Raw genomic sequence first — 19,538 nt, 5'->3', positions numbered from 1 at the left:
AGTGTTAAAATGCCTTTGCTAGCATATGCCTGTTATTTCCTAAACAAGCCAGAATTTCCATCCCATTTTTAAAAGATGCTCTGGAGAGCTAGAAATTCACTGCAAGTTTACCCAAAAAAGTTGATCATTAAAAAAAAATCAGAAATCACTGTTCCATCAAAATAGTGCTATTCTTTTTCTTCAAACACCAGGAAACGTTGGGCCATGATATCTCAACATTCTTAACACCGAAACCCAGCGCTTGACTTCCTAAATTAAAATCTTTGCAAAAGATCTGTAAGCTTCTTAAGGGAGTAGGTGTTTTCATATGGTGTTCCTTGTAGCTCTGGCATTCCATGGAAGCTTATTGAGGATTCCTCAGTAAGAAGAGATGTAGTGGCAGCCCAGCTTCCCTGAAAGGCAGCTGGTCCATTTCCACTAGGTTTCCCCAGCGCTGACAACTGCAGGAAACTGTGTTCAGTGTCTGTTTACAGGGCAGAGTGTTCTAATGTGCCATTCTCAAGACTTAACAAGCCTAGCCTGAAGCAAGAACACACCAAAGAAGGTGCTCCTGAGTATGTGCAGGAGGGCCCCAGAAGACACCTGGGCTTCTCAGCCGCACATTGATGTAGAAATGGCTCCTTAAATGTAGGAAGCTTGAAAGTGTTTGTGGTATAATTGCTTACAAGTATTACTATTTTTTCCTTCAGGAAATAAGCACAAGGACAATCTCTTTATGGTCCTATATTAACAGTCAGCTCGATGAATTCAGTAACCCTTTCTATGTAAACTATGAGAACCATGTCCTGTATCCAGTTGCCAGTCTAAGCCATTTGGAATTATGGGTAAACTACTATGTACGATGGAATCCACGAATGAGGCCCCAGGTATGCTTGTTTGTCTTTTATTGAAAACAGACTTGTATGGTTTTTTGTATTTTTTTTTAAATGGAAATGCGATGCCAAAGAGGTCTTGAAATCTTCAGGGCTTTGCTTGAATGGTAAAATAAAGGGATGTGATTGGTGAGGGGTTGGATTTGCTGACCCATTCCGCCCCTTTCATCTCTGACTGGAGCAACATGAAATGGAAATGGACTGACTTCAAGTCGATCCTGACTTATGGCTACCCTATGAATAGGGTGTTCATGGTAAATGGTATTCACAGAGGGTTTACCATTGCCTTCTGAGGCTAGTCCTCCCCAGCTGGCTAGGCCCTGCTCAGCTTGCCACAGCTGCACAAGTCAGCCCCTTCCTTCTCTGCTGGGGGCAACTGGGCTCCTTGGGCCTATGCCGCTTGCCCACGACTGCACAGGTGGCAGGGCACATAACACTTGAGCCACTCACTGTGGGGGTGATCTTTAGCTGGCCCTTGACACCCAGGAGATGCGAGCGGGGATTTGAACTCACAGACTCAGTACATTTTAAACATGTGGCTGCTGCTGAAAATAGCCAGTAGGAGGACTGCAAAATTTGGCTGGCCTTGGTAGCCAATAATTATTTGTGGTTGTGATCAATCCTGTGCTCTCCACCCCTCAAATAAAATTTGCCAGTCCTCTGGCATATGCAGAAGCTCAGTCTTCACTTTGTGTGACAGAAATGCTTGGAAACAGTGTGAGATTCTTGCTATGTCCAAGTGCCTCCAAGGCACTCCCAGGAGTTCCTTGCACATGCCAACAAGTTCCGCAGAGGAGCACAATCTCTTTCCATCCAGCGTAAAGTGATTAATACAAGGTCCTGGTATTAATTTACAAAGCCCTGAGCAATATAGGTGTAGGGTACCTTATGTCCCAGCTTGATCACTGAGATCATCTGTAGAAGCCTCATTGGTTGTCCCCAGATTTGGGGAGGTTTATCTGACATCAACACAAAATCGAGCCTTTAGTGTCATTGGCCCAGTCCTGTGGAATGCTCATCCAATAGAGATACAGCAGGCACCTTCTATTTTAACTTTTAAACGATTGCTTAAAACTTTTCTATGCTGTCATGCTTATGCAGACAATTGAGAAAACATCTTCTGTAATAGTTCATTAGCTGTGATTTTAAATTTTTACATGATTTTTCATTATATAGATATAATTGTTGTAAATCACTTTGATTTTTTAAATGAAATTGTGATATACCAGTATTTTTATAAATAAATAGATTTCTCTTCCCACCCCAAATCCTTCAAGATCTGGACAAGATGTGGAGAACCAGAGAGAGAGGAGGGGCCTAGCACAAAGCAAGAGAGTCATCCAGGTCGAGCTGGTTTACACATAGCACCACTTCACTTTTCATTTTACTCAACTCTGCTCTGTTTTGTGACAATCTGAAAGTTTTCTCTGTGGCCACTCATTCACATGTGCAAGTTGTCAAATGCTGACCAAGCATCTGTGAGCCAACTTCTGATCTGTCACGAGGGGAATGCTTCTTTAATGGTGGTGGTTGTGTATATTCTCTGTTTTGAATTTGTGACTGAAGTGCATCGTTTTGGTTTACAATTTGTGCTGAATTATTATTATCGTTCTGATGACCTTTGGCAATGGGCAAGTCCCCACCTATGTCCCCCCCTTCCTTTTCAAGATCCAGGGCAGTCTGTGCCGGTGCTGCAGATGCTGGAGTCCAGGACCTAAGGATAGTATAGCATTCAAACTGTCTGTGCCATGGGACAGTTCACTTAAGCAAGTCCCTATCCAAAGTCTAGGATAGACAAATATTTGACAAAACAGCATGTTAACAAAAGAAAGACAGCTATTAGCACAACTCTGGGCAATGCAGTGCTCCTGTTTACCTGGCCACAGTCAGTTTTATAGTCCCTCTCTTTTCAGTTTTATGCCACAATATTTCGAGGAGTATGTGCTGCTTCTCTCTTGAATATGAATTTGCACAGCACCTAATTACAAGTTACTGGGATAGGATCCAAATAAGATTACCCATCCTTAATAGGGTAGACATCTAGGCAAGTCATCTTCCTTCTTCAAAGCTCTTTGAGAAGCCAAATTTCAAGGCTTGATCTGCTACCAGTTAGCACTAAATCTTGTTACCTTTAGGTTTTGTGTTGCTGTAGAAGGAGGAAATTTTGGACAAGAAAGCTGCATAATCACTAATTGCCTCACAGGACCTATTAGAAACTCATTTTGTTGCCAGCTTGGATTATCCATTTGTGCTGACTCTTTTTCTTTCCCTTTCCTGAAAGCAGACCTCCCTTTTACAACTGCTAGTAAAGGTGCCTAACCTCTCTAGAATACCTTAACACCTTCTGCGATTGAGTATTTTTCAGCTTTTCTTTCCTCGGGTGGATTCTTTTGGAAATCAGTCAGTTACAAAGGTGAAATTGCAGGAATCTTACGTTACTGGCTAGGTGGGAGAGAATTTTCTAAACAGGTCTGGTCAGCAACTCTAGATCTGCCACCAACTCTAAACATAAAGAAGATTATGCCCCTGTGGTATGAAATCCTGTGTTGGCTCCTTCCAAAAGTGCTTCATACCTGACGGCCATTTTTCTATGTTCTGAGAATAGTTTTTTGCTGAGGAATGCCATAAGTTTCTACCCCAACGCTTGGTAGAGAAATGCTGGATGAAGGCTGCTTGGAGTGTGGCATTGTGTGGGGAAGGCTTCTGTGTAGGAAAAAGCAAGCAGCCTGTGTGCAGGTCATCACGTGAGAATTGCATCCCTGTCTACCTGCGGCAAAATATATGTGCCTTGTGTGTTTTCACAGAAATATAAAAGCTAGGGTGTAAAAAAAAAACACCTAGTATTTTCATACCACAACTATATACAGCCATTTAAATCATACAGTAATAAAGAATTTGTGAATAAATAAATAGCTGAAAGCAGCAAATGGTCCTAAAAGGCTCCAATCAGAGACAAATATTTCAATACATACATCTAAAGTAGGTAATCATATTAACAAACGTGTCTGCCTTTCACCATTGAGCACCTCATTGGTAAGCTAAGGAAGGAGCCCCAGGGTTAACTGGACAGTGTGGCATGAAGGGACCTTGCATCACAACAGCCATGCTGCAGAAGCCATGCAGCCAGGCCTGCAGTGCTTACCCCAGTCCTGTGGCCGTGCACCTTGCCAACAGGTGGGGAGGGAGGCCCTGCAAACTGGACACCCCTGCGCACAGAAGCGTCCTCCAGAAGGGCCTCATGGGAACAGGCCGCAGTGCTCAGAAACCTCCCTGCTGAAAAGACTGAAGAACACCCAGAGTGCCCGCCTTCAAAAGGCTTTGAGCGGAGGAGTTAGAAGAATGGCAACTGCTTGCTGGAATGAACAACTGAGGAGAAACTGACTGGAGAATGTGCTGACAGCCTTATGCACATTTACTTGGAAGGAAACACCATTGAACATAGTGAGACTTCACTTCTGATTAAACATGAACTGTGTAAGCTGAACTGCTTGCGTGTGTCTCGTGTTCCCCTCTGCAAGAAGGGAGCGGCAATGGGGTGGACTGGAAACAGTTGTGATGTCACCTAGTTTTTGAGTTGGGATAACCTGACATGCTGTGACTCAGTGGAGGATTGTATATTTTTGTCAGTATTTTTTTCTGAATGAAGAACAGAATGGATGAACATATAAGTACACCAGTTATTTATTTTTAACATGTTGCCATTTCACACCTATGATCATCATGCTTTTCAGATTCATTGCTCATTTGCATTCAGTTTTATGTTCTCAGCTTCCCAAAGTTTTGTGCCCCCCCATCTTCTCTGATCCTGAACTATTTTTTCTTTCTCAAAGTGACAAAGGGCTGCTTTGATTCATTCCTTTGTTCTTTATTTCCTTCTCATATTCCCTGCTCCTTTTAGGACCTCTTAAGCATGTAATCTCTTAGCAGTTTGATCTTATTTTGGCATTTGTTTTTGTGGTGATTCAGTTTGCATTTCCACTATGTTTCAGAAGCACACCTTTTCTATACTAGATATATAAAATGCTACTCCAGTGTGGTTAAACTGCTTTCAACCTTGGCATTGGACTGGTTGTGCACGTGCATTGTTTAGAGCTTAAAAGCAGTTCTGTTGGGAATATTTGCTTTTTGAAAGATTGTCAAAAGCCATAACTGTAGAACATTGGCCTTTTGAGCCATTGAAGGAATGTTTCTGCTCCACTCCTGACTCTCTAGAATAATAGCTTGATGCTCTGCTGCGCTGCATAGTTCATTGGACTGGGTCCAGAGTCTCTCACTTCTTCCACTGGAGGCAATGAACAGAGGCTCTTCAGCAACATAGTAGTGCCATGCAAGATGATCTGAGGGGCAGCCTCTCACAGATTCCATTTCCAGAGTGAGTCCAAGGCCCTTAATGCCAATGTAGCCTAGTGCCAGCAAGAAATGCATGAAAGATTTTCCCCCTGAACGTTTTTTATGCAGGAACAGGTTCTCCTTTCTCCCCTTTTCTTAGAGATGGAAGTGCTATAATAGAGCCAACACTGTTCATGGTACACCAGGCCTACACAACAACGTTGTGATCCACCAAATTAATTGCAACCCACCAGCCATGTGTCGAGCCTGCTGTGATTGATAACTCTTCTGCTTTTGCAGTCCCATTCAAACAGCCAGAGGGGCGGGGGGGGAGAGAAAAATAATTAGTGGTAGTGTTCAAGCCCTGGTGGGTCTCCCATACGTGGGTTGTTAGTTGCTACCGCCAGGGTGGACCACAAATTGTGCAGACCTGGTGCACGTGCCCACAGTTTTTTAAAAAAATGTCCCACTACAGTCTCTGATCAGATTGGTTTTCCACAACTTCAGATACCTGCTAAACTCTTTTGACCATAAATATGTACAGCGTTGATGGCTACCACTTGCAACTGTCCAGCCCCTGAGGGAAGTGCATTAGAGCTTCCCTGTTGCACTACAGTAACTACAAAAGTGTGGAAAGGATCAGGCTCTAAATCAAGCCATGGATTTAAAATAGTTGTTTTATTCTTCAGCCACCTTCCTTCCCAGCACTAAAATTGTGTTGTTTTTTTAAGAAAAGGAGGGGCTACAAAAGAAGAAATGCATTCATTGCTGAACAATTTTCATTTGAATTACTGTCCTTGAGCTAGTAAAAGGGAAGTTCAAGAATGCACACTCGCTGTCCATACAATTAAGAGCTGGTAACTCTGTAAGTGAGGAGCAATTATACTGCCTTTTATGCTTATCCTTGCTGGTACAGAGGATTTTCTTATCCCAATGTGCTTCACGATGCTGAGAGAGTGGAGGGAAAGTAGGTGCAGGCTCCATCCTCATTGTCATTTATACTTTGAAAGGGAAGGGACTCTAGCACACACATAAGATCTGTGCAGGTTTACGGTCAAGTTTGTTGGGAGACAGAAGCTGCTTTGCCTGCATGTCGCCTCTTCAAATGGCTTCTGTATTGCAGCCTTGCCAACTGAGCTGGCATTGCAACCGCAGACTTTTAAATCCACAGGTTTCCTATAATTAGCTACACAGTGGGAGCCGTATACGAGCTTTATTAAACACACAATAAATCATGAAATGAAATTGCTATAATCACCAACCTAACATAAAATGAATACTGCCCTGCTCAGGTGGGTTGACTGGAAAAACAACTTAAAACAGTTGCATCGAATACAGTCCCCTGTGTAATCATGGAAATAAACTCACAGCTTCTTTCCCAGATTAGTTTGTGCGTGCCTTATACTTTTTCATCTGATGTTATTTGGGGCAGGGGAAATGACGACATAGGAAACAAACAGCTGCTCACATTGCCAAATGCTGTATGAACTGGCCCCCTCTCAAAATCTAGCTTGTGCTGTACAGCAGATGAGCCTCTTGCCCGCGGAATAGTAAATCGTGCACTACCTTGAACTGGTTACAAACAGGAGCTTTTTATTGTTGTTAAAGGCTCCTGGAAGATTAAACAGTCTAGGGGTAGAGACACACTTACTGTTCTGTTGGTTGTAGTGCATGTCCCACTCATTTTTGTGAAAACTGGGGCATACGATGGTAGTCAAACTCCGCCCCTTTTTACTGTAAAACCTGGTGGGAGCAGCTTGAGCACATTTTTTTTAAAAAAAAATTCACCTTCAAGGAGATTTCACAACTGATCGGCAGATCAACCCATTGCCCCTCCAGGTGTGGCCAATGGAAATGCTTTGCTGTACGCTATTAGTGTGTTCACAGCCTAATAGTAGCAGATAGCTGTTGCTTAGCAGATTTTTTTCCATTGTAAGTTTTTAATTTAAGTTTTCTCAATGTGTGTGTTTCTTTTAACGTGTTGGAACAAGTGATACCTTCAGAAATCATTTAATTTGTGCAAGTGGAGAAATTCACCTTTTTTGTTTATTGGTGCTAATGACTTTCAGTATATTTGTAGCTGAATTATCAAAAGGAAAATTGCAAGAGTTATAGAGTGATTGCCTAGTCAGTTTTACAACTAGATTAGGACACTAATGATTCTCCCCACCCCTGAAATTACTGGATAGAAGCAGAATTCTGACCCATGTTCTTGTTCACCACTGGAGTAATGTCTCAGTGCAGAAAACTGAAATAGGTGTGTGGTTGCCTCCCTTCCCCATGTTGGGCATGTTCAGTAACAGAGCTGAAAATGTGTATCGCTTGTAAAGTGTTGCCTAGCAGCAGACCACAAGCCGTCCATAGTGACACTCGTAATTCACAAAGGGAAAGAGAACTACACCTATTTCAGGAAAGCAGCATTGCAAAAACTGCTTGAAAGATCAGGAATTGGTTCAGATTTGTCTTTCACATCAGACTTTAAAGGCCTGCCTACAAACAATACCCTCTGATATGCATGATCCTTTGGGCTTTTTTTAAGGTGTGAAAAGGGACTGGTACTCACTGGTGAAGGAACTGGTGTCACATTGAAAGGCATACTCTTGTTACTTTTGCAGGACAACTGAGTTTTAAGATGGGCTTTTGAGCTGATCCTAGCTCTCTTCATGCTTTTCACTTCCTCTTTCCCAGATGGCCACCCAGAACTTTCCACCAGTGTAAAATTCCTTTGAAGGACAAAACAATGGAGGCTATATTATCATATCTTCGTAACAATCTGCTTGCTTGCAAAAAAATCAAATGCCACCATGTATTATGGGTAGGGTTGTCAAGTCTCTGGTTTTCACCCAGAGACTCCATTTTTTGGAGGTCCTCTCCAGGTGAGTCACCTTAATCTCCAGACTCTTAGCTTTAATTTTTTTAAAAAATTAAGTTGCTAGGTGGTTTGGTTCAAGAGATACACACCAAAACATTAGCCGCCACCCCCTCTGCAACTTCTGTTAGAAGCTGGCTGCTCTAATCTCCACCCTTTTAGGCTTTTAGCCAATAAGTAAAATCAGAGCTAGAACCCATTGTAAATCTTGACAACAGTTTTCCTTTCCTGTTTGTACATCAGAAGTAGAGTGAGTGTACAATATGTTACACTTTGCTAATTATAGGAAGTCAGACAAGTTTAAATTTTACTGGGCTGTTGAAGAGGGCAGTTTATTTGTCTAATTCATAGCCTGTTTTGAAAACCTTCCCAATATGAAATTTTAATCTATTATCACTTTTCTGGGAGTAAAGCTGTAATCCTGCATACCTTTCAGTTTTTTGTTATGAATCTTGACTGGTTGTGGGATGCTGAGTTTTCTGCCTTACTCATAGGAATCTTGTTGTGGTTGGTATGGTATTGCATTTAGGAAATCATCACTGTCTTTTGTTTTTCTTTTTCTGTTTGCATTTCATTTACCTTTAACCTCACTCCTTTACATCCATAACAGCAGTAACAGTGGTTCCATGTGCTCAGCTCAACCCCCTTAAACCGGTTGATGATGCACCTTGTTGTTTGCATGATGCTTTGTTTCATGCCCAATAGTGGTAAAAGAGAATTCACATACTGAGAAGTGTGGCTTCAATTGCTGTTGTTCCCGATCTGCCTGTGAAGGTAGACCAAACTATGTGTGTTTTTCTCTCTGTCAATTATTACTCACTGGAATCAGGATGGCTGTCAAAGTGAGTTTATAGCAGCCCACAGAATAGGCAAGAAAGGGTAGAGAATCTTCTTAACTCTTACTTATTTCCCAAACCTCTCTCTGCAGTGAAGGGTCAAGTCTGTAAAGAGGTTTGGAACAGCCATATTAAAAGGCAGGCAGGGCATTCCAGGCAGGGAGTTGCCAACCCTGCTTTGATATAGATGTTTTTGCAGAGGATCCCTAGTCAAGCCTTAACAACAGCACAGTCCTAACCATGTCTACTCAGAAGTAAGTCCTGTTGAGTTCTATGGGGCTTAGTCCCATAGTAAGTGTGTTTAGAATTGCAAGGGCAAGTCTTCAGGGGCTTCCATCTTTACTCCTGAGTGTTCACATCTAACATCTCCACAATCCTAGGCTCCCTTCTTCCTACAATGGCCTTCTGGTGACTGGCCTGAGGGCACTTAAACCCTTCTTGCCAGAAGTAAGTAGGCTAGATTAAATGTTCCCTGCCCAGGCTCCTTAAACAGGTGAGAAGGAATGATCCCATCACTTCAGCTGGACCTGGGAACACCCTCATTTCTATCTTAATTTCCTATCGGATATTTTTTTTAAGTGGTATGCTCCAAGCAACTGGTTGATTCTTAACATATCATACTTAATGACATCACTAGGGCCCACCCCTGAAATCTCAGGGTTTAGGATGCTTCTCACTTGGCAGCCCTAATTATGAAATATGGAATGAAGTCAGATGGTACCAAATTCACAGCAACATCGGCAGTCTGAAGTCCAGAAACCCAATTACCATCTGTGCTAGGAAATTCTGAACACTCACACTGTTGCATCACCCCCCTTGTTTCCGTTCTTTTTCCTGGAACTGATCTAATACACTTTATCCGCCCTGGGGCCTTAATCGATGAAGGGTAGTTTAAAATTGAATAAAATAAAAATAATATGAATCCCAAAATGTAGGAAAAGATCAGGATTAGGCTAATCTGGGTTTGATCTAGCAGTGTTACAATAGAATCTTATTATAGGAGGAAGCTTGCTGTAATTTGGTTTTTCTCATTTTAAAAAAATCAGTGTATTGAGGAAGTAATTTTCCCTGACAGTAACAATAGAAAAACTAAGCAAGAGAACACTGAAGCAGTCTGCCTTTCCTTTGTCATCTTCCTGCCTGTTTTCCTAACTTTTTTCAACCCTCTGCTATCCATTTGACCAAAAGGCACAATTTACTGGGAGGGGTGGATTGATTCCAGGACTTAATACCAAAAGCAACTTTAAGCCAGAGGGTTTACCTTCTCTATGGCTGTGCCTGGATTCTACAGTTCCCTGCCAAGGGAGGCCCATCTTGCCCCATCTCTGAAGGCCTTCCACCATTGTGCAACAAAACTTCTTTTCCTGCAGGCATTTAGTCTGCCAAACACTTAATCCCCCCAAGTTAATTTAAATGTAAGTTATCTGCTGTGTCTCCTCTTTTTCCTGTTATTTTGTATTTTGTTATTGGTTTTGACATGTTTATTAAGATCATAAGTTGCCTTGAGCATTTCTTTTAATGGAGAGTTGGGATAAAAATATTTTAATAAATTGGAGGTTTGCATTTTTTTGTTTTGGAATATAAAAAAAATCTGGCATTTTGTTACTTTTTTAAAAAAACACTGTTAATTTCCAACAGATGCCAATTCATCAGAATCTGAAAGAGCTCCTTGTCATCAGAGCTGAGCTCCAGAAGAGGGTGGAAGAATTGCAGCGGGAAGCAGCAACACGCTCTATTTCTTCTTCATCCGACCGGGGGTCGTCTCCTGCAGCCACGCCAGTGCATACCTCTGTCTAATGTGAAGCTGATATCAAGGTACACTTCTACTATGGTCGTGTTCTGGCTGGTCAAAGACTCCCTCACACCAGAGAGTAATGGGTCGGCATCACCTCTTGCTTCTGTCCGTCTGTCATGCTGAGGCCAAAAAGTGTTTCCTTGCAGTAACACTGTAGGTGGTGTCGGTTGTCAGTTTTTCCTGTGTGTCTTTGATGCCTCTAACTGAATTGACAATGGGAAAGTTAACTGCATCTTAAGCAACATGCAACAGACTGGTCAGAAACCAGGAATCCATCTGTCAGGTGAACGGTGCAGAGAGCATGTTGCTCTATCTCCTGTGAGAACTTCCAAGGGATTGCCAAGCCCACAGTAAGCTAATACACATCCAGAGACCATCCTTTCTAAAAGGGGAACCCATCTGGTTTCCTTGGTACTTATTATGTTTTTTAGGGGGTTAGGGGAGAAGCCACAGCAAATACTATATTTCTTGGGACAGTTGTACATGATCTGATGCACTTTGAAATGGATTTAATTTTTTTAATATTAAGCCGGTTGAATATTTTGAATAAACATGCCATTAAAAGAAGAGCAGTATTTGCCAACTGTGAAACACTTGGTATATGTAATCTTCAAAGCCTAGGTTACTGAACAATGTTTTGCAAATTTTCTGTAGTTATTGTCCACAAGGTGAATTGATTCAGTTGTGTCATTCATTGATCTGTACAAAGTAACTTTAGTTTTGAATGGCCTTTTCACCTAGCTAGACTTTAAAATGTGTAAATGGCAGATAAATATTTTATCCTATGTTGTTAAAAATCTGTACACGCCCAGCAGCCTTCAGTTTTTATTGCATACGAATCTATGCAAGGCCAAACAGTTCTTAAACAGCGCGTACAGGAAATGTTATTTTCAAACATTGCTGGGGGAGATAGTAAATTGTGATGATTAGATAAAATGTTGAAAGCAAAATGGTCATAATTGGTTCCTTGAAATAATAAAGGCTGTTGTGTCTTTAACTGCTTTCTAACACATTTTCTTCTAAGCACCGCAATAGTTTAATTTTATACAATGTGGGTGACCATCCAGCAGCACGGCTCTTCCTGTGGCAGGATCAGCAGGTGCTTGTGGCCTTCCTGGACCAATTGGAGCAGGACGAGCCACAAATAGTAGAGAAGAAGCAGAACTGCACTCCAGTTCAATCTCTAGCTTGAGAAAGGCTAGGTAGGACCACTGTGGAGGGTTGAATCACAGAATAAATAGAGTTGGAAGGGGCCTATAAGTCCAACCCCCTGCTCAATGCAAGAATCCAACTTAAAGCATACCAGACAGGTGGCTGTCCAGCTGCCTCTTGAATGCCTCCAGTGTTGGAGAGCCCACCACCTCCCTAGGTCATTGGTTCCATTGTTGTACCACTCTAACAGTTAAGAAGTTTTTCCTGATGCTCAGCCAAAATCTGGCTTCCTGTCATTTGAGCCCATTATTCTGTGTCCTGCACTCTTGAGACAATCGAAAAGAGATCCTGGCCTTCCTCTGTGTGACGTTTCAAGTCCTTGAGGAGTGTTATCATATCTCCCGTCTTCTCTTCTCAAGGGTAAACATGCCCAGGCTCTCCTCATCGGGCTTTGTTTCCAGTCCCCTGGTCATCCTTGTTGCCCTCTTCTGAACCTGTTCCAGTTTGTCTGCATCCTTCTTAAAGTGTGGTAGCTGCACTGGTGCCACAGTAACCTAGTTGGACTTTACTTGTAGTATATTTACCCAAAAAGGATGGTTGTCACTGCTATAAAGTATGTCATTGACTCTCTTCCAGCCACCATATGAGATCTTTGCGATTGTTAAACTTCCTAATAGCTAAAGCTGATCATCAGTGGAACAGATTGCTTTGAGAGGTGGCAGATTATCTGTTGCTGGAGATGTTTAGGCAGAGTTTGGACAGCCATTTATCAGGGATTCCATAGCTGCATTCTGTATTATAGAGCCTGCATTGAGCAGGGGGTTCCAACTCTGGCATTTGAAATGCAGTATTTTTTCTCCATGACATATCACTGTGTCTGTCCTCCTGTTCTTCCAGATGCTGCAGTGCCCTTTCCAGTAAGCCTCATGTTATACAGAATCCATTGATTCTGGACAAATGTAGTTTTTATGACATGGCCAAAGGAAGCAACGCTAGCTATTCTGCTTCTAACAGAATTTGGTTTTGTTTATGAAGACCAAATGAATCCACATTGTTTTCACTGTCATAGAACAGAAACATGCTTCTTGGCTGCTTACTGAAAATGTGCAGTTCAAACATATTTTGGAAGGGGAAAAGTTTTAACAGGTGAGCACTTTTCACTCCTTAAATTCCAAAACATGGTGTTAACTGCTAGGTACATTTGAGGTGGGGGTAGGGGTAGGCAGAGATTCTTGGTAACATTGTTCTAGTGCAGGAAGTGAAGCAGGCTTTAAATACTTGGGATTAAGTATAGAAAACCGCAACTTGTCCTGCCTGTCTTTTAAACTTTTGGTCGCCTCAAACGGCTGAGAAGTTTTGAAAGCAACTGGGAAGTTTTGAAAGCAGTATGTGATGTAGTATAGGGACCTGCTGCTCAAAGAAAAATCTCCAAAAGTTGTAATGGAGTTCAGAGTAGCTGGCATGGCAGCATCCAGCCGTGTTGCCCAGCCTACATGTTAGCCCTGCCTTTGGTCTCCTCTAAAATAGGCAAGACAGTATCCATGTTTGGATGGGTGGTGTTCTATACTAGTCATACTCAGAGTAGACCCATTGAAAGTAATGGATATGACTAGATTCATTAATTTCAGTAGGTCTATTCTTGAGGAGGACTTGGTTGAATACCACCCTTTATTATAAAACAAAAAAAGGAAATACAAGTAATCCTTTTCATCCTGTGTAAAAGGTACAGCATCTTATTTTTGTGCATCTCATTTGACAGTAGGCATTGCTGCACTAGAAATAGCACTGGATGGGTGCCGGGACATGCACATGTTTTATGATTCCCCAGTTAGTATTTCCATGAAGCAGGAGGCTCAAGTGGCCTGAAATCCCAGAGAAGGAACTTGGAAGCTTCCACCTCCAGTCCCTTTTTTCCCTTTAGGAAAACAGATTGCTAGCCTTGCATGAATGCACTCCCACAGAGTGCACGCGCGCATACACACACAGACACAGGCACAATGTTGTTGTACAAGTCAAGTCTTTATTGTTTTCCAGTTTGTAATTTGGCAACGAAGTTTGGATTTCCCTCCCCTGTAATTCTTATATGCACTTTAGCAAAATAAGTCTGCCTTTTGACAGCGTAACGCACAATTTTAATCTGGGACAGATCATTTCTGTATTAGCTAAAGATATGTATGTATTGCTTAAATAAAAGCTTGGCATCTTTTGGACACAATCTACTCTTTTAATCTGCTGTCTGGGGCCTGCTGCATTTTCTCTTCCTCCTCTCCCCTTCTCTATTTGCTTTAGTTTCCTTTTCCGTTTGTAAAGCTCTGCACTACTCTCGGATGAACATCAATTCATACAACAGCAAATACTCCATTGACAATGAGAATATATAGTAAGCAGGGCCATTTGCTGTTAGTTGTATGAGACAGTCACTGTTGATGCTGTGCCTTAAAACATTTTGCCGAAGGAAGGTGCAAGTTAAGAAAGAGAGAAAGGAATAAATCCAGCCAACGCTTAAGTGAGTTAATGTGGCTAGATCCCTGCCAGTATTCTGATTTTGTAAAACACAGGAAACCACTTTCCTTTTCTCTAATTAGCCATTCTCTCTTTACTTGCAAGAATGTGTGTTGTATATAAATTCAGGGCACAAGAAGGGGTCTTATATATATCTTTGGCCTGATGGAAGACTTTAATGCATGTCACTTGACCTATTCTTGGAACATCTGGCTGAGCTTATTTATGTGGCGTTTCACTGCACAGATAGTTTTAATTATGAATATAAAAACACAGAGTAGAAAAACAGAAATGGATCCCTTCTGGAGGTGTAGTACTACACAATTGGCACTGCTACAGAGAAATCAGTCAGGAAAAGCCAAACATATTGTTGGTTGTGTACAGACAATGGAAAGAAGGTCCCAATGGGGAGAGGTCATAGTTCAGTGGTAGAGCACATGCTTTGCATGCAAAAGGTCTTGGGTTCAGTCCCTGGCATCTGTACTTTAAAAGGATTGCAGATTGCATGCCTGGAAAAAAAACTCCCTCTCTCTGCCTGACATCTTGGAGCACCACTACCAGTTAGAGTACACAGTACTAGGCTAGCTAGACTAGTGGTTGCTTCATGTTCTATTAGTAGTAACAGAGCAAGTGGAACCTTGATCAGCAGTTAGTTTTCCTGAAAGGCTATTGTATGAGAAGATCAGTAGGCTGCTGACAAGTTCCATTGCTGTAGCTGCCACTTCTCTAGCTGATCAATGGGGGAGGGGGCAGGTAACCCTTGGGGCCAGACTTAGCTCAGGGGCCTTTAGTTGCTGATCTGGCACAAAGGTTCAGAGAAGATTGCTATTTGTGTACTTTTGAGTGGAGAATGCAGTCATTGTCCATTATCTGAGGAAGCAGAAGTATCTCTCTGGGGATGTTTTCAGCTATTTTCAAAGTGGTTCTACCGACATTAGTTATATTCATAATTGCCTGATACTGAATTATGCTGCTATAACATTTTAAACAAGTACCTCCCTTTTGCTGTGCATTTCTATAGTTTTGGTTTTTATCTTCTACCTAAATATAAGGTACATTAAGGCATAACCATTTACTAAATTCACATAAAAAGGCCTTGGGGAAGGAAGTATCTTAAAGGTTACTCTCCTGTCTTATTCTGAAAATCTGCTTTCTTAATGGAACTATTGTGAGCTTTTTATTTTTTTACAAAAAAAATCTGCAATACATACACATTTTAAATGACTAAGTGGTTAGTGGGTTATTTTTAACACTCAAATGCACTGTTTTTCAAAATTCATAACCGTGGCTGGACAGTGCAGTAACAGAAATACAACAAAATTGACAACTTACATCTACAGAAACATTTCCCATCATTGGCAAGAAGAAATAAGGAATTATATGCGTTTATCTGAGAAGATGACTCCTAGTCCAAGTGCTAGCATCATAGTAACATTTATTATTTCCCCGCTATTTATCTAAAGATGCACTACTTTATCCTACTCTAATCTTTTATGTAGACTAAAAAAATTAAAAAAGAGATATGCTATAGTAGTTGGAAATATACCATTATATATATTCAGCTGTGTGGTATTGTTAGCGTCTGACTTATTTGTGCTCTGCAAAATTTGCAAACCACAACCTTCCTTAAAAAAACCTACTGTATTGTATCTAAGGGTAACTTCAAAAAACGGAAGCCACCAAAATCGCTTCCACAGTAGTACTCCAGCACATTGAATGCTGCTTTCCAGTGGTTTGACCAACTCTGCTGGAGACCCTCCATGTCATACTGCACCACCACACAGAAGCAATTTTTCAGTAGCTTCCCATTCTGGTGACTAATGTATGAAGCACCCTTCAATAAGCAAGTGAGCTGTGTTCCTTCTTAAGACCCCCCCCCCGTTTGCCCTGTTTTAGTCCCACTGAAGCCAACAGTAAGAAGAGAACTCTGTAGAAAAAGAGCTTATCCTGGCATTGTCACAGAAACTAAATACATTCAAAAGATGTGTATTTCTTTAAAGCTACTGTAGGGCTTTTGAAACATAAGTCATGAAACAAAAACAGAGCAGAAGGAATTTGCACAGCTGTTATCAAACATCTAAGCTACAATTTTAAGCACCATTCCACAGAAGCATGTTCCACTGAAATCAGTGGCACGTGCCTCACAGTGAACATGTATGAGGTGAGGGTCTTGGAGCAAAAAAAAATGTCTAGTTACAACCCCAAGCCCCAAACCAGCTTTAATCATTGGCAACCTGTTGTAACAACTGATGGCTCCATTTGTATTAAGAGATTCACCCAGCCGGTTCCGTAAGGTCCAAATGCATAGCAGCATCTTCCCTACTTCCACCTGCAGATCTCTCTTGCTAGAGCAGGGCACTAATCTTTCCAGATTCCTGTACAAACCCTTGTCAGCAAGGCCCCCCTAAAGAGAATTCAGTAAAGATTAGTCTATAAACAGACAAAGAGTGGATAGATGTTTTATAAGCACAGGTTCTTTTCCCTCCCACCTTTTAAATACATATTAGGGGCAAGATGTATGTAATTTTAAAGATGTTTTGTTGTAATATATTTTAAAGTCTGTTTTTATGATGTTGAGAGTGCTTTTATATAAATATTTTTTTAAAATAAACAGTACACCCTTTTTGATTCACTAACATCATTGCTAATCCATAATGATAAGAACATGTATTCCTTGCTACAGTGGTGAAAGGGGCTGTTTAAATCATAAAAGTAATCAACATGGGGCCAGATTTCTGATCTAGATTACTTCACAGCTCAGTGGTAGAATGCATGCTTTGCACCAAAAGGGCTCTCGGCTTATCCTTGGCATATCTCTTGTTGAAGATCTCAATAAGGAGGTCAGTTCCGGAAGTGCAACTAAGTTGGAGGTTCTCAGGCAGAAGCTGGACAGCCCCTGTTGGGGATCTTCTAGCTCTAGACTTCTGCAGGAGATTGGAACAAGGCACCCTACCACCTCCCCAACAACTCTGTGATTCTACCAACAGGTGGGAGCATTACCTGGAGCCTAGACTAGACTGTGGAGACGCCTTAAGAAAAATGGATCTGGTATAGAAGATTAAAGTTTTTTCCAGATTTAAGAAAACAGTTTTCACAGCTCCTGACCAAGGAGGAGGCTTCTCACTTACAAACGCGTCATGCTAACTAAATGCTTACAAGAAGCATCAGAGTTTCCTTCCTTCCTGTCTGTTCCATTGGAAGACAGAACTGGCCATGATGGGGCACTCCAAGAGGCTTCTTCTACTAATCTTGTAAACTGAAAGAAATACCAGGAGATATGCTGGTTGGGGGAGACTGGGATGGGTAGACATTTCTCCTCTTAGAACTGGAAGCACTCGAAGAACTGTGAAAACGTAACTGGCGGATTAAATTAATACAAATGGTTTGTATCATAAGATGATCAACAACTGAGTGATAGCATCACTAAACGTTTGGTACTATCACATCCACGTTGGCTCCATCCCTTCTAAATGATTTGCTGTTTGTTGTTTTTTGGGGAGGGGGGCATTCTAAAAAAGGTATCATGCTTGGGTATTCATTATAACATTCAGATGTCAAAGTGAATCAAATTGTTCCTTAACTGATATTATTAATGGGGTTAACTCTACACAAACAGTTCAATATATGAAAAAGCTGCTCCTGGACTATACCACTCCAAACTGGAAGAGGTACCATGCAAGTTTGTTCCCTTATGGACTATTCTTATATATAGTGAGAGAACTATCTCCATGTTACCTTGTTTTGTATGTGGCTAGACCTTGCAGCTTCTCTGTTTTACTTTTTTTTTTAAAGCTCGCTCTGAGCCTGAGAGCCTACCAAACATCTAAGCAATCATACACAGTTGCATTACATTTTGTGGCTCAATTTCCTTAGCCAGAAGCTGAAGAGTTCCTTTACTGGATTTTAGCCAACCCGGGAATTAGATTTCAGCACTAGTATCTGCAAACCTGTACTTCACTTCAGGCTTTGTGCAACTTGGGGACAAAGCTTGGAGGAGGGGCAAGCTAGCTGACAATTGCACCATAGCATCCTCCTCTGCCACTGTGTGAGAGATCGTGGGACTGCAACCTCCGAGATTGCCCAGTTCTGGGCTTGCAATCCCTGAAATGCAAGCACTTCTAGCATGCACTAAAGCTGGAGCAAGAGAAAGCAACAATCTGGAACCCATGTTGTCTGCCCACGTCTATAGGACGTATAGGGTAGGGAAAGTGTTATTTTCCGTAGCCAGCATGAGAGCTTATCAAAGTTAAGTATAGGCTCAGTTCTGACCTCATGACATGTCCCTGGAATTTTAAAAAGGAAACACTGCATACACAACAACTACCTGCATAGGGTTCTGGTAGCAAAAAAAATTAGGTGGTTTATAGCTGTAGAGAAGCCCAGTTGTAAGGGGTAATATTCACTTGCTGTCCTCTGTCAAATGAAGACATACCCCACAGGCACTTGTATATCTTGAGGTGTAGCTACTTAAAGGACTAAACTCCATCCTCCAATGCCCATGCAACTTTCACTGTTGCCAGTGGAAGCTGCATGATTATGGCCAACAGCCAGAATTCGGCTGAAAGTCATTTTATAAAGGTTTTTTAAATGGTTTGCTTTGGATTGTTAATTTACAGGCACTTCATTTGTTCTCACACCTGTAGTCACTACCCCAGCTGCTTTTTTTTCTTCCTTCATGAAAATCCCTACCTCTAATATGAAACACCACTTTGAAAGCACCGTTGTATTTTTGAATTCAACCTGACAAAACTCCTACATGACCATGTCAATGTAAACCTACAACTCTCCACAAAGAAATAAAACCAGAAAACATTTCAACCAGCCTACAGCTACCACAATAAGAAGCCTGTCCTAGTCAGAACGCACATTAAATAGCTTTGGATCCAAATCAAACATCTGTAAAAAGCTAAATTACAAGCATGTGAGAAGTGTGTGTGTGTGTATGTGTGTGTTTTGCCCTAGATTCTCTTCCAGCCCAAGCCTGGGATTCAGACTTTCGCATTTTCTTGCGGCGGAGGGGGTTCTGCGTTCTGTGGCTCTAAGACGGAATATTTAACTGGAGAGGAAAGAGGAAAAGGTAAGTCATGAACCCATTACTGGTGTAAGAAAGTATTAAACACACAAGCAACCATTGCCTGCCACTGTTGGATCCCACCTCTGTATGCCCCAGCTGTTCTGATACA

The 19,538-nt window shown here is 41.6% G+C and overlaps 2 protein-coding genes across 12 annotated transcripts in view; one reads left to right on the top strand and one right to left on the bottom strand.

The window, feature by feature from the left end:
* MTMR1 (myotubularin related protein 1) overlaps positions 1 to 15,338 on the top strand; it is a 60,171-nt gene extending 44,833 nt beyond the window's left edge. For 4 of the 9 annotated variants that reach the window (XM_061598939.1, XM_061598934.1, XM_061598937.1 and 1 more), the window contains 2 exons: positions 690 to 866; positions 10,545 to 15,338. In XM_061598939.1, coding sequence (XP_061454923.1) covers positions 690 to 866; positions 10,545 to 10,703 — 336 coding nt within the window. In that variant the 3' untranslated portion in view covers positions 10,704 to 15,338. Of the gene's footprint in view, positions 1 to 689; positions 867 to 2,120; positions 2,358 to 7,889; positions 8,078 to 10,544 lie in introns of those variants that run through there. The other 5 variants (XM_061598935.1, XM_061598938.1, XM_061598940.1 and 2 more) reach the window with 5 other exon arrangements.
* CD99L2 (CD99 molecule like 2) overlaps positions 13,854 to 19,538 on the bottom strand; it is a 94,417-nt gene continuing 88,732 nt past the window's right edge. For all 3 annotated transcript variants that reach the window (XM_061598941.1, XM_061598942.1, XM_061598944.1), the window contains one exon: positions 13,854 to 19,411. In XM_061598941.1, coding sequence (XP_061454925.1) covers positions 19,344 to 19,411 — 68 coding nt within the window. In that variant the 3' untranslated portion in view covers positions 13,854 to 19,343. The remainder of the gene's footprint in view (positions 19,412 to 19,538) is intronic.

Source organism: Rhineura floridana, chromosome 16 (assembly GCF_030035675.1).
Source record: "Rhineura floridana isolate rRhiFlo1 chromosome 16, rRhiFlo1.hap2, whole genome shotgun sequence".
In the NCBI taxonomy this organism is placed as follows: domain Eukaryota; kingdom Metazoa; phylum Chordata; class Lepidosauria; order Squamata; family Rhineuridae; genus Rhineura; species Rhineura floridana.
The sequence above is the reverse complement of the archived record's forward strand: the minus strand, read 5'-3'. Positions and strand labels throughout refer to the sequence as shown.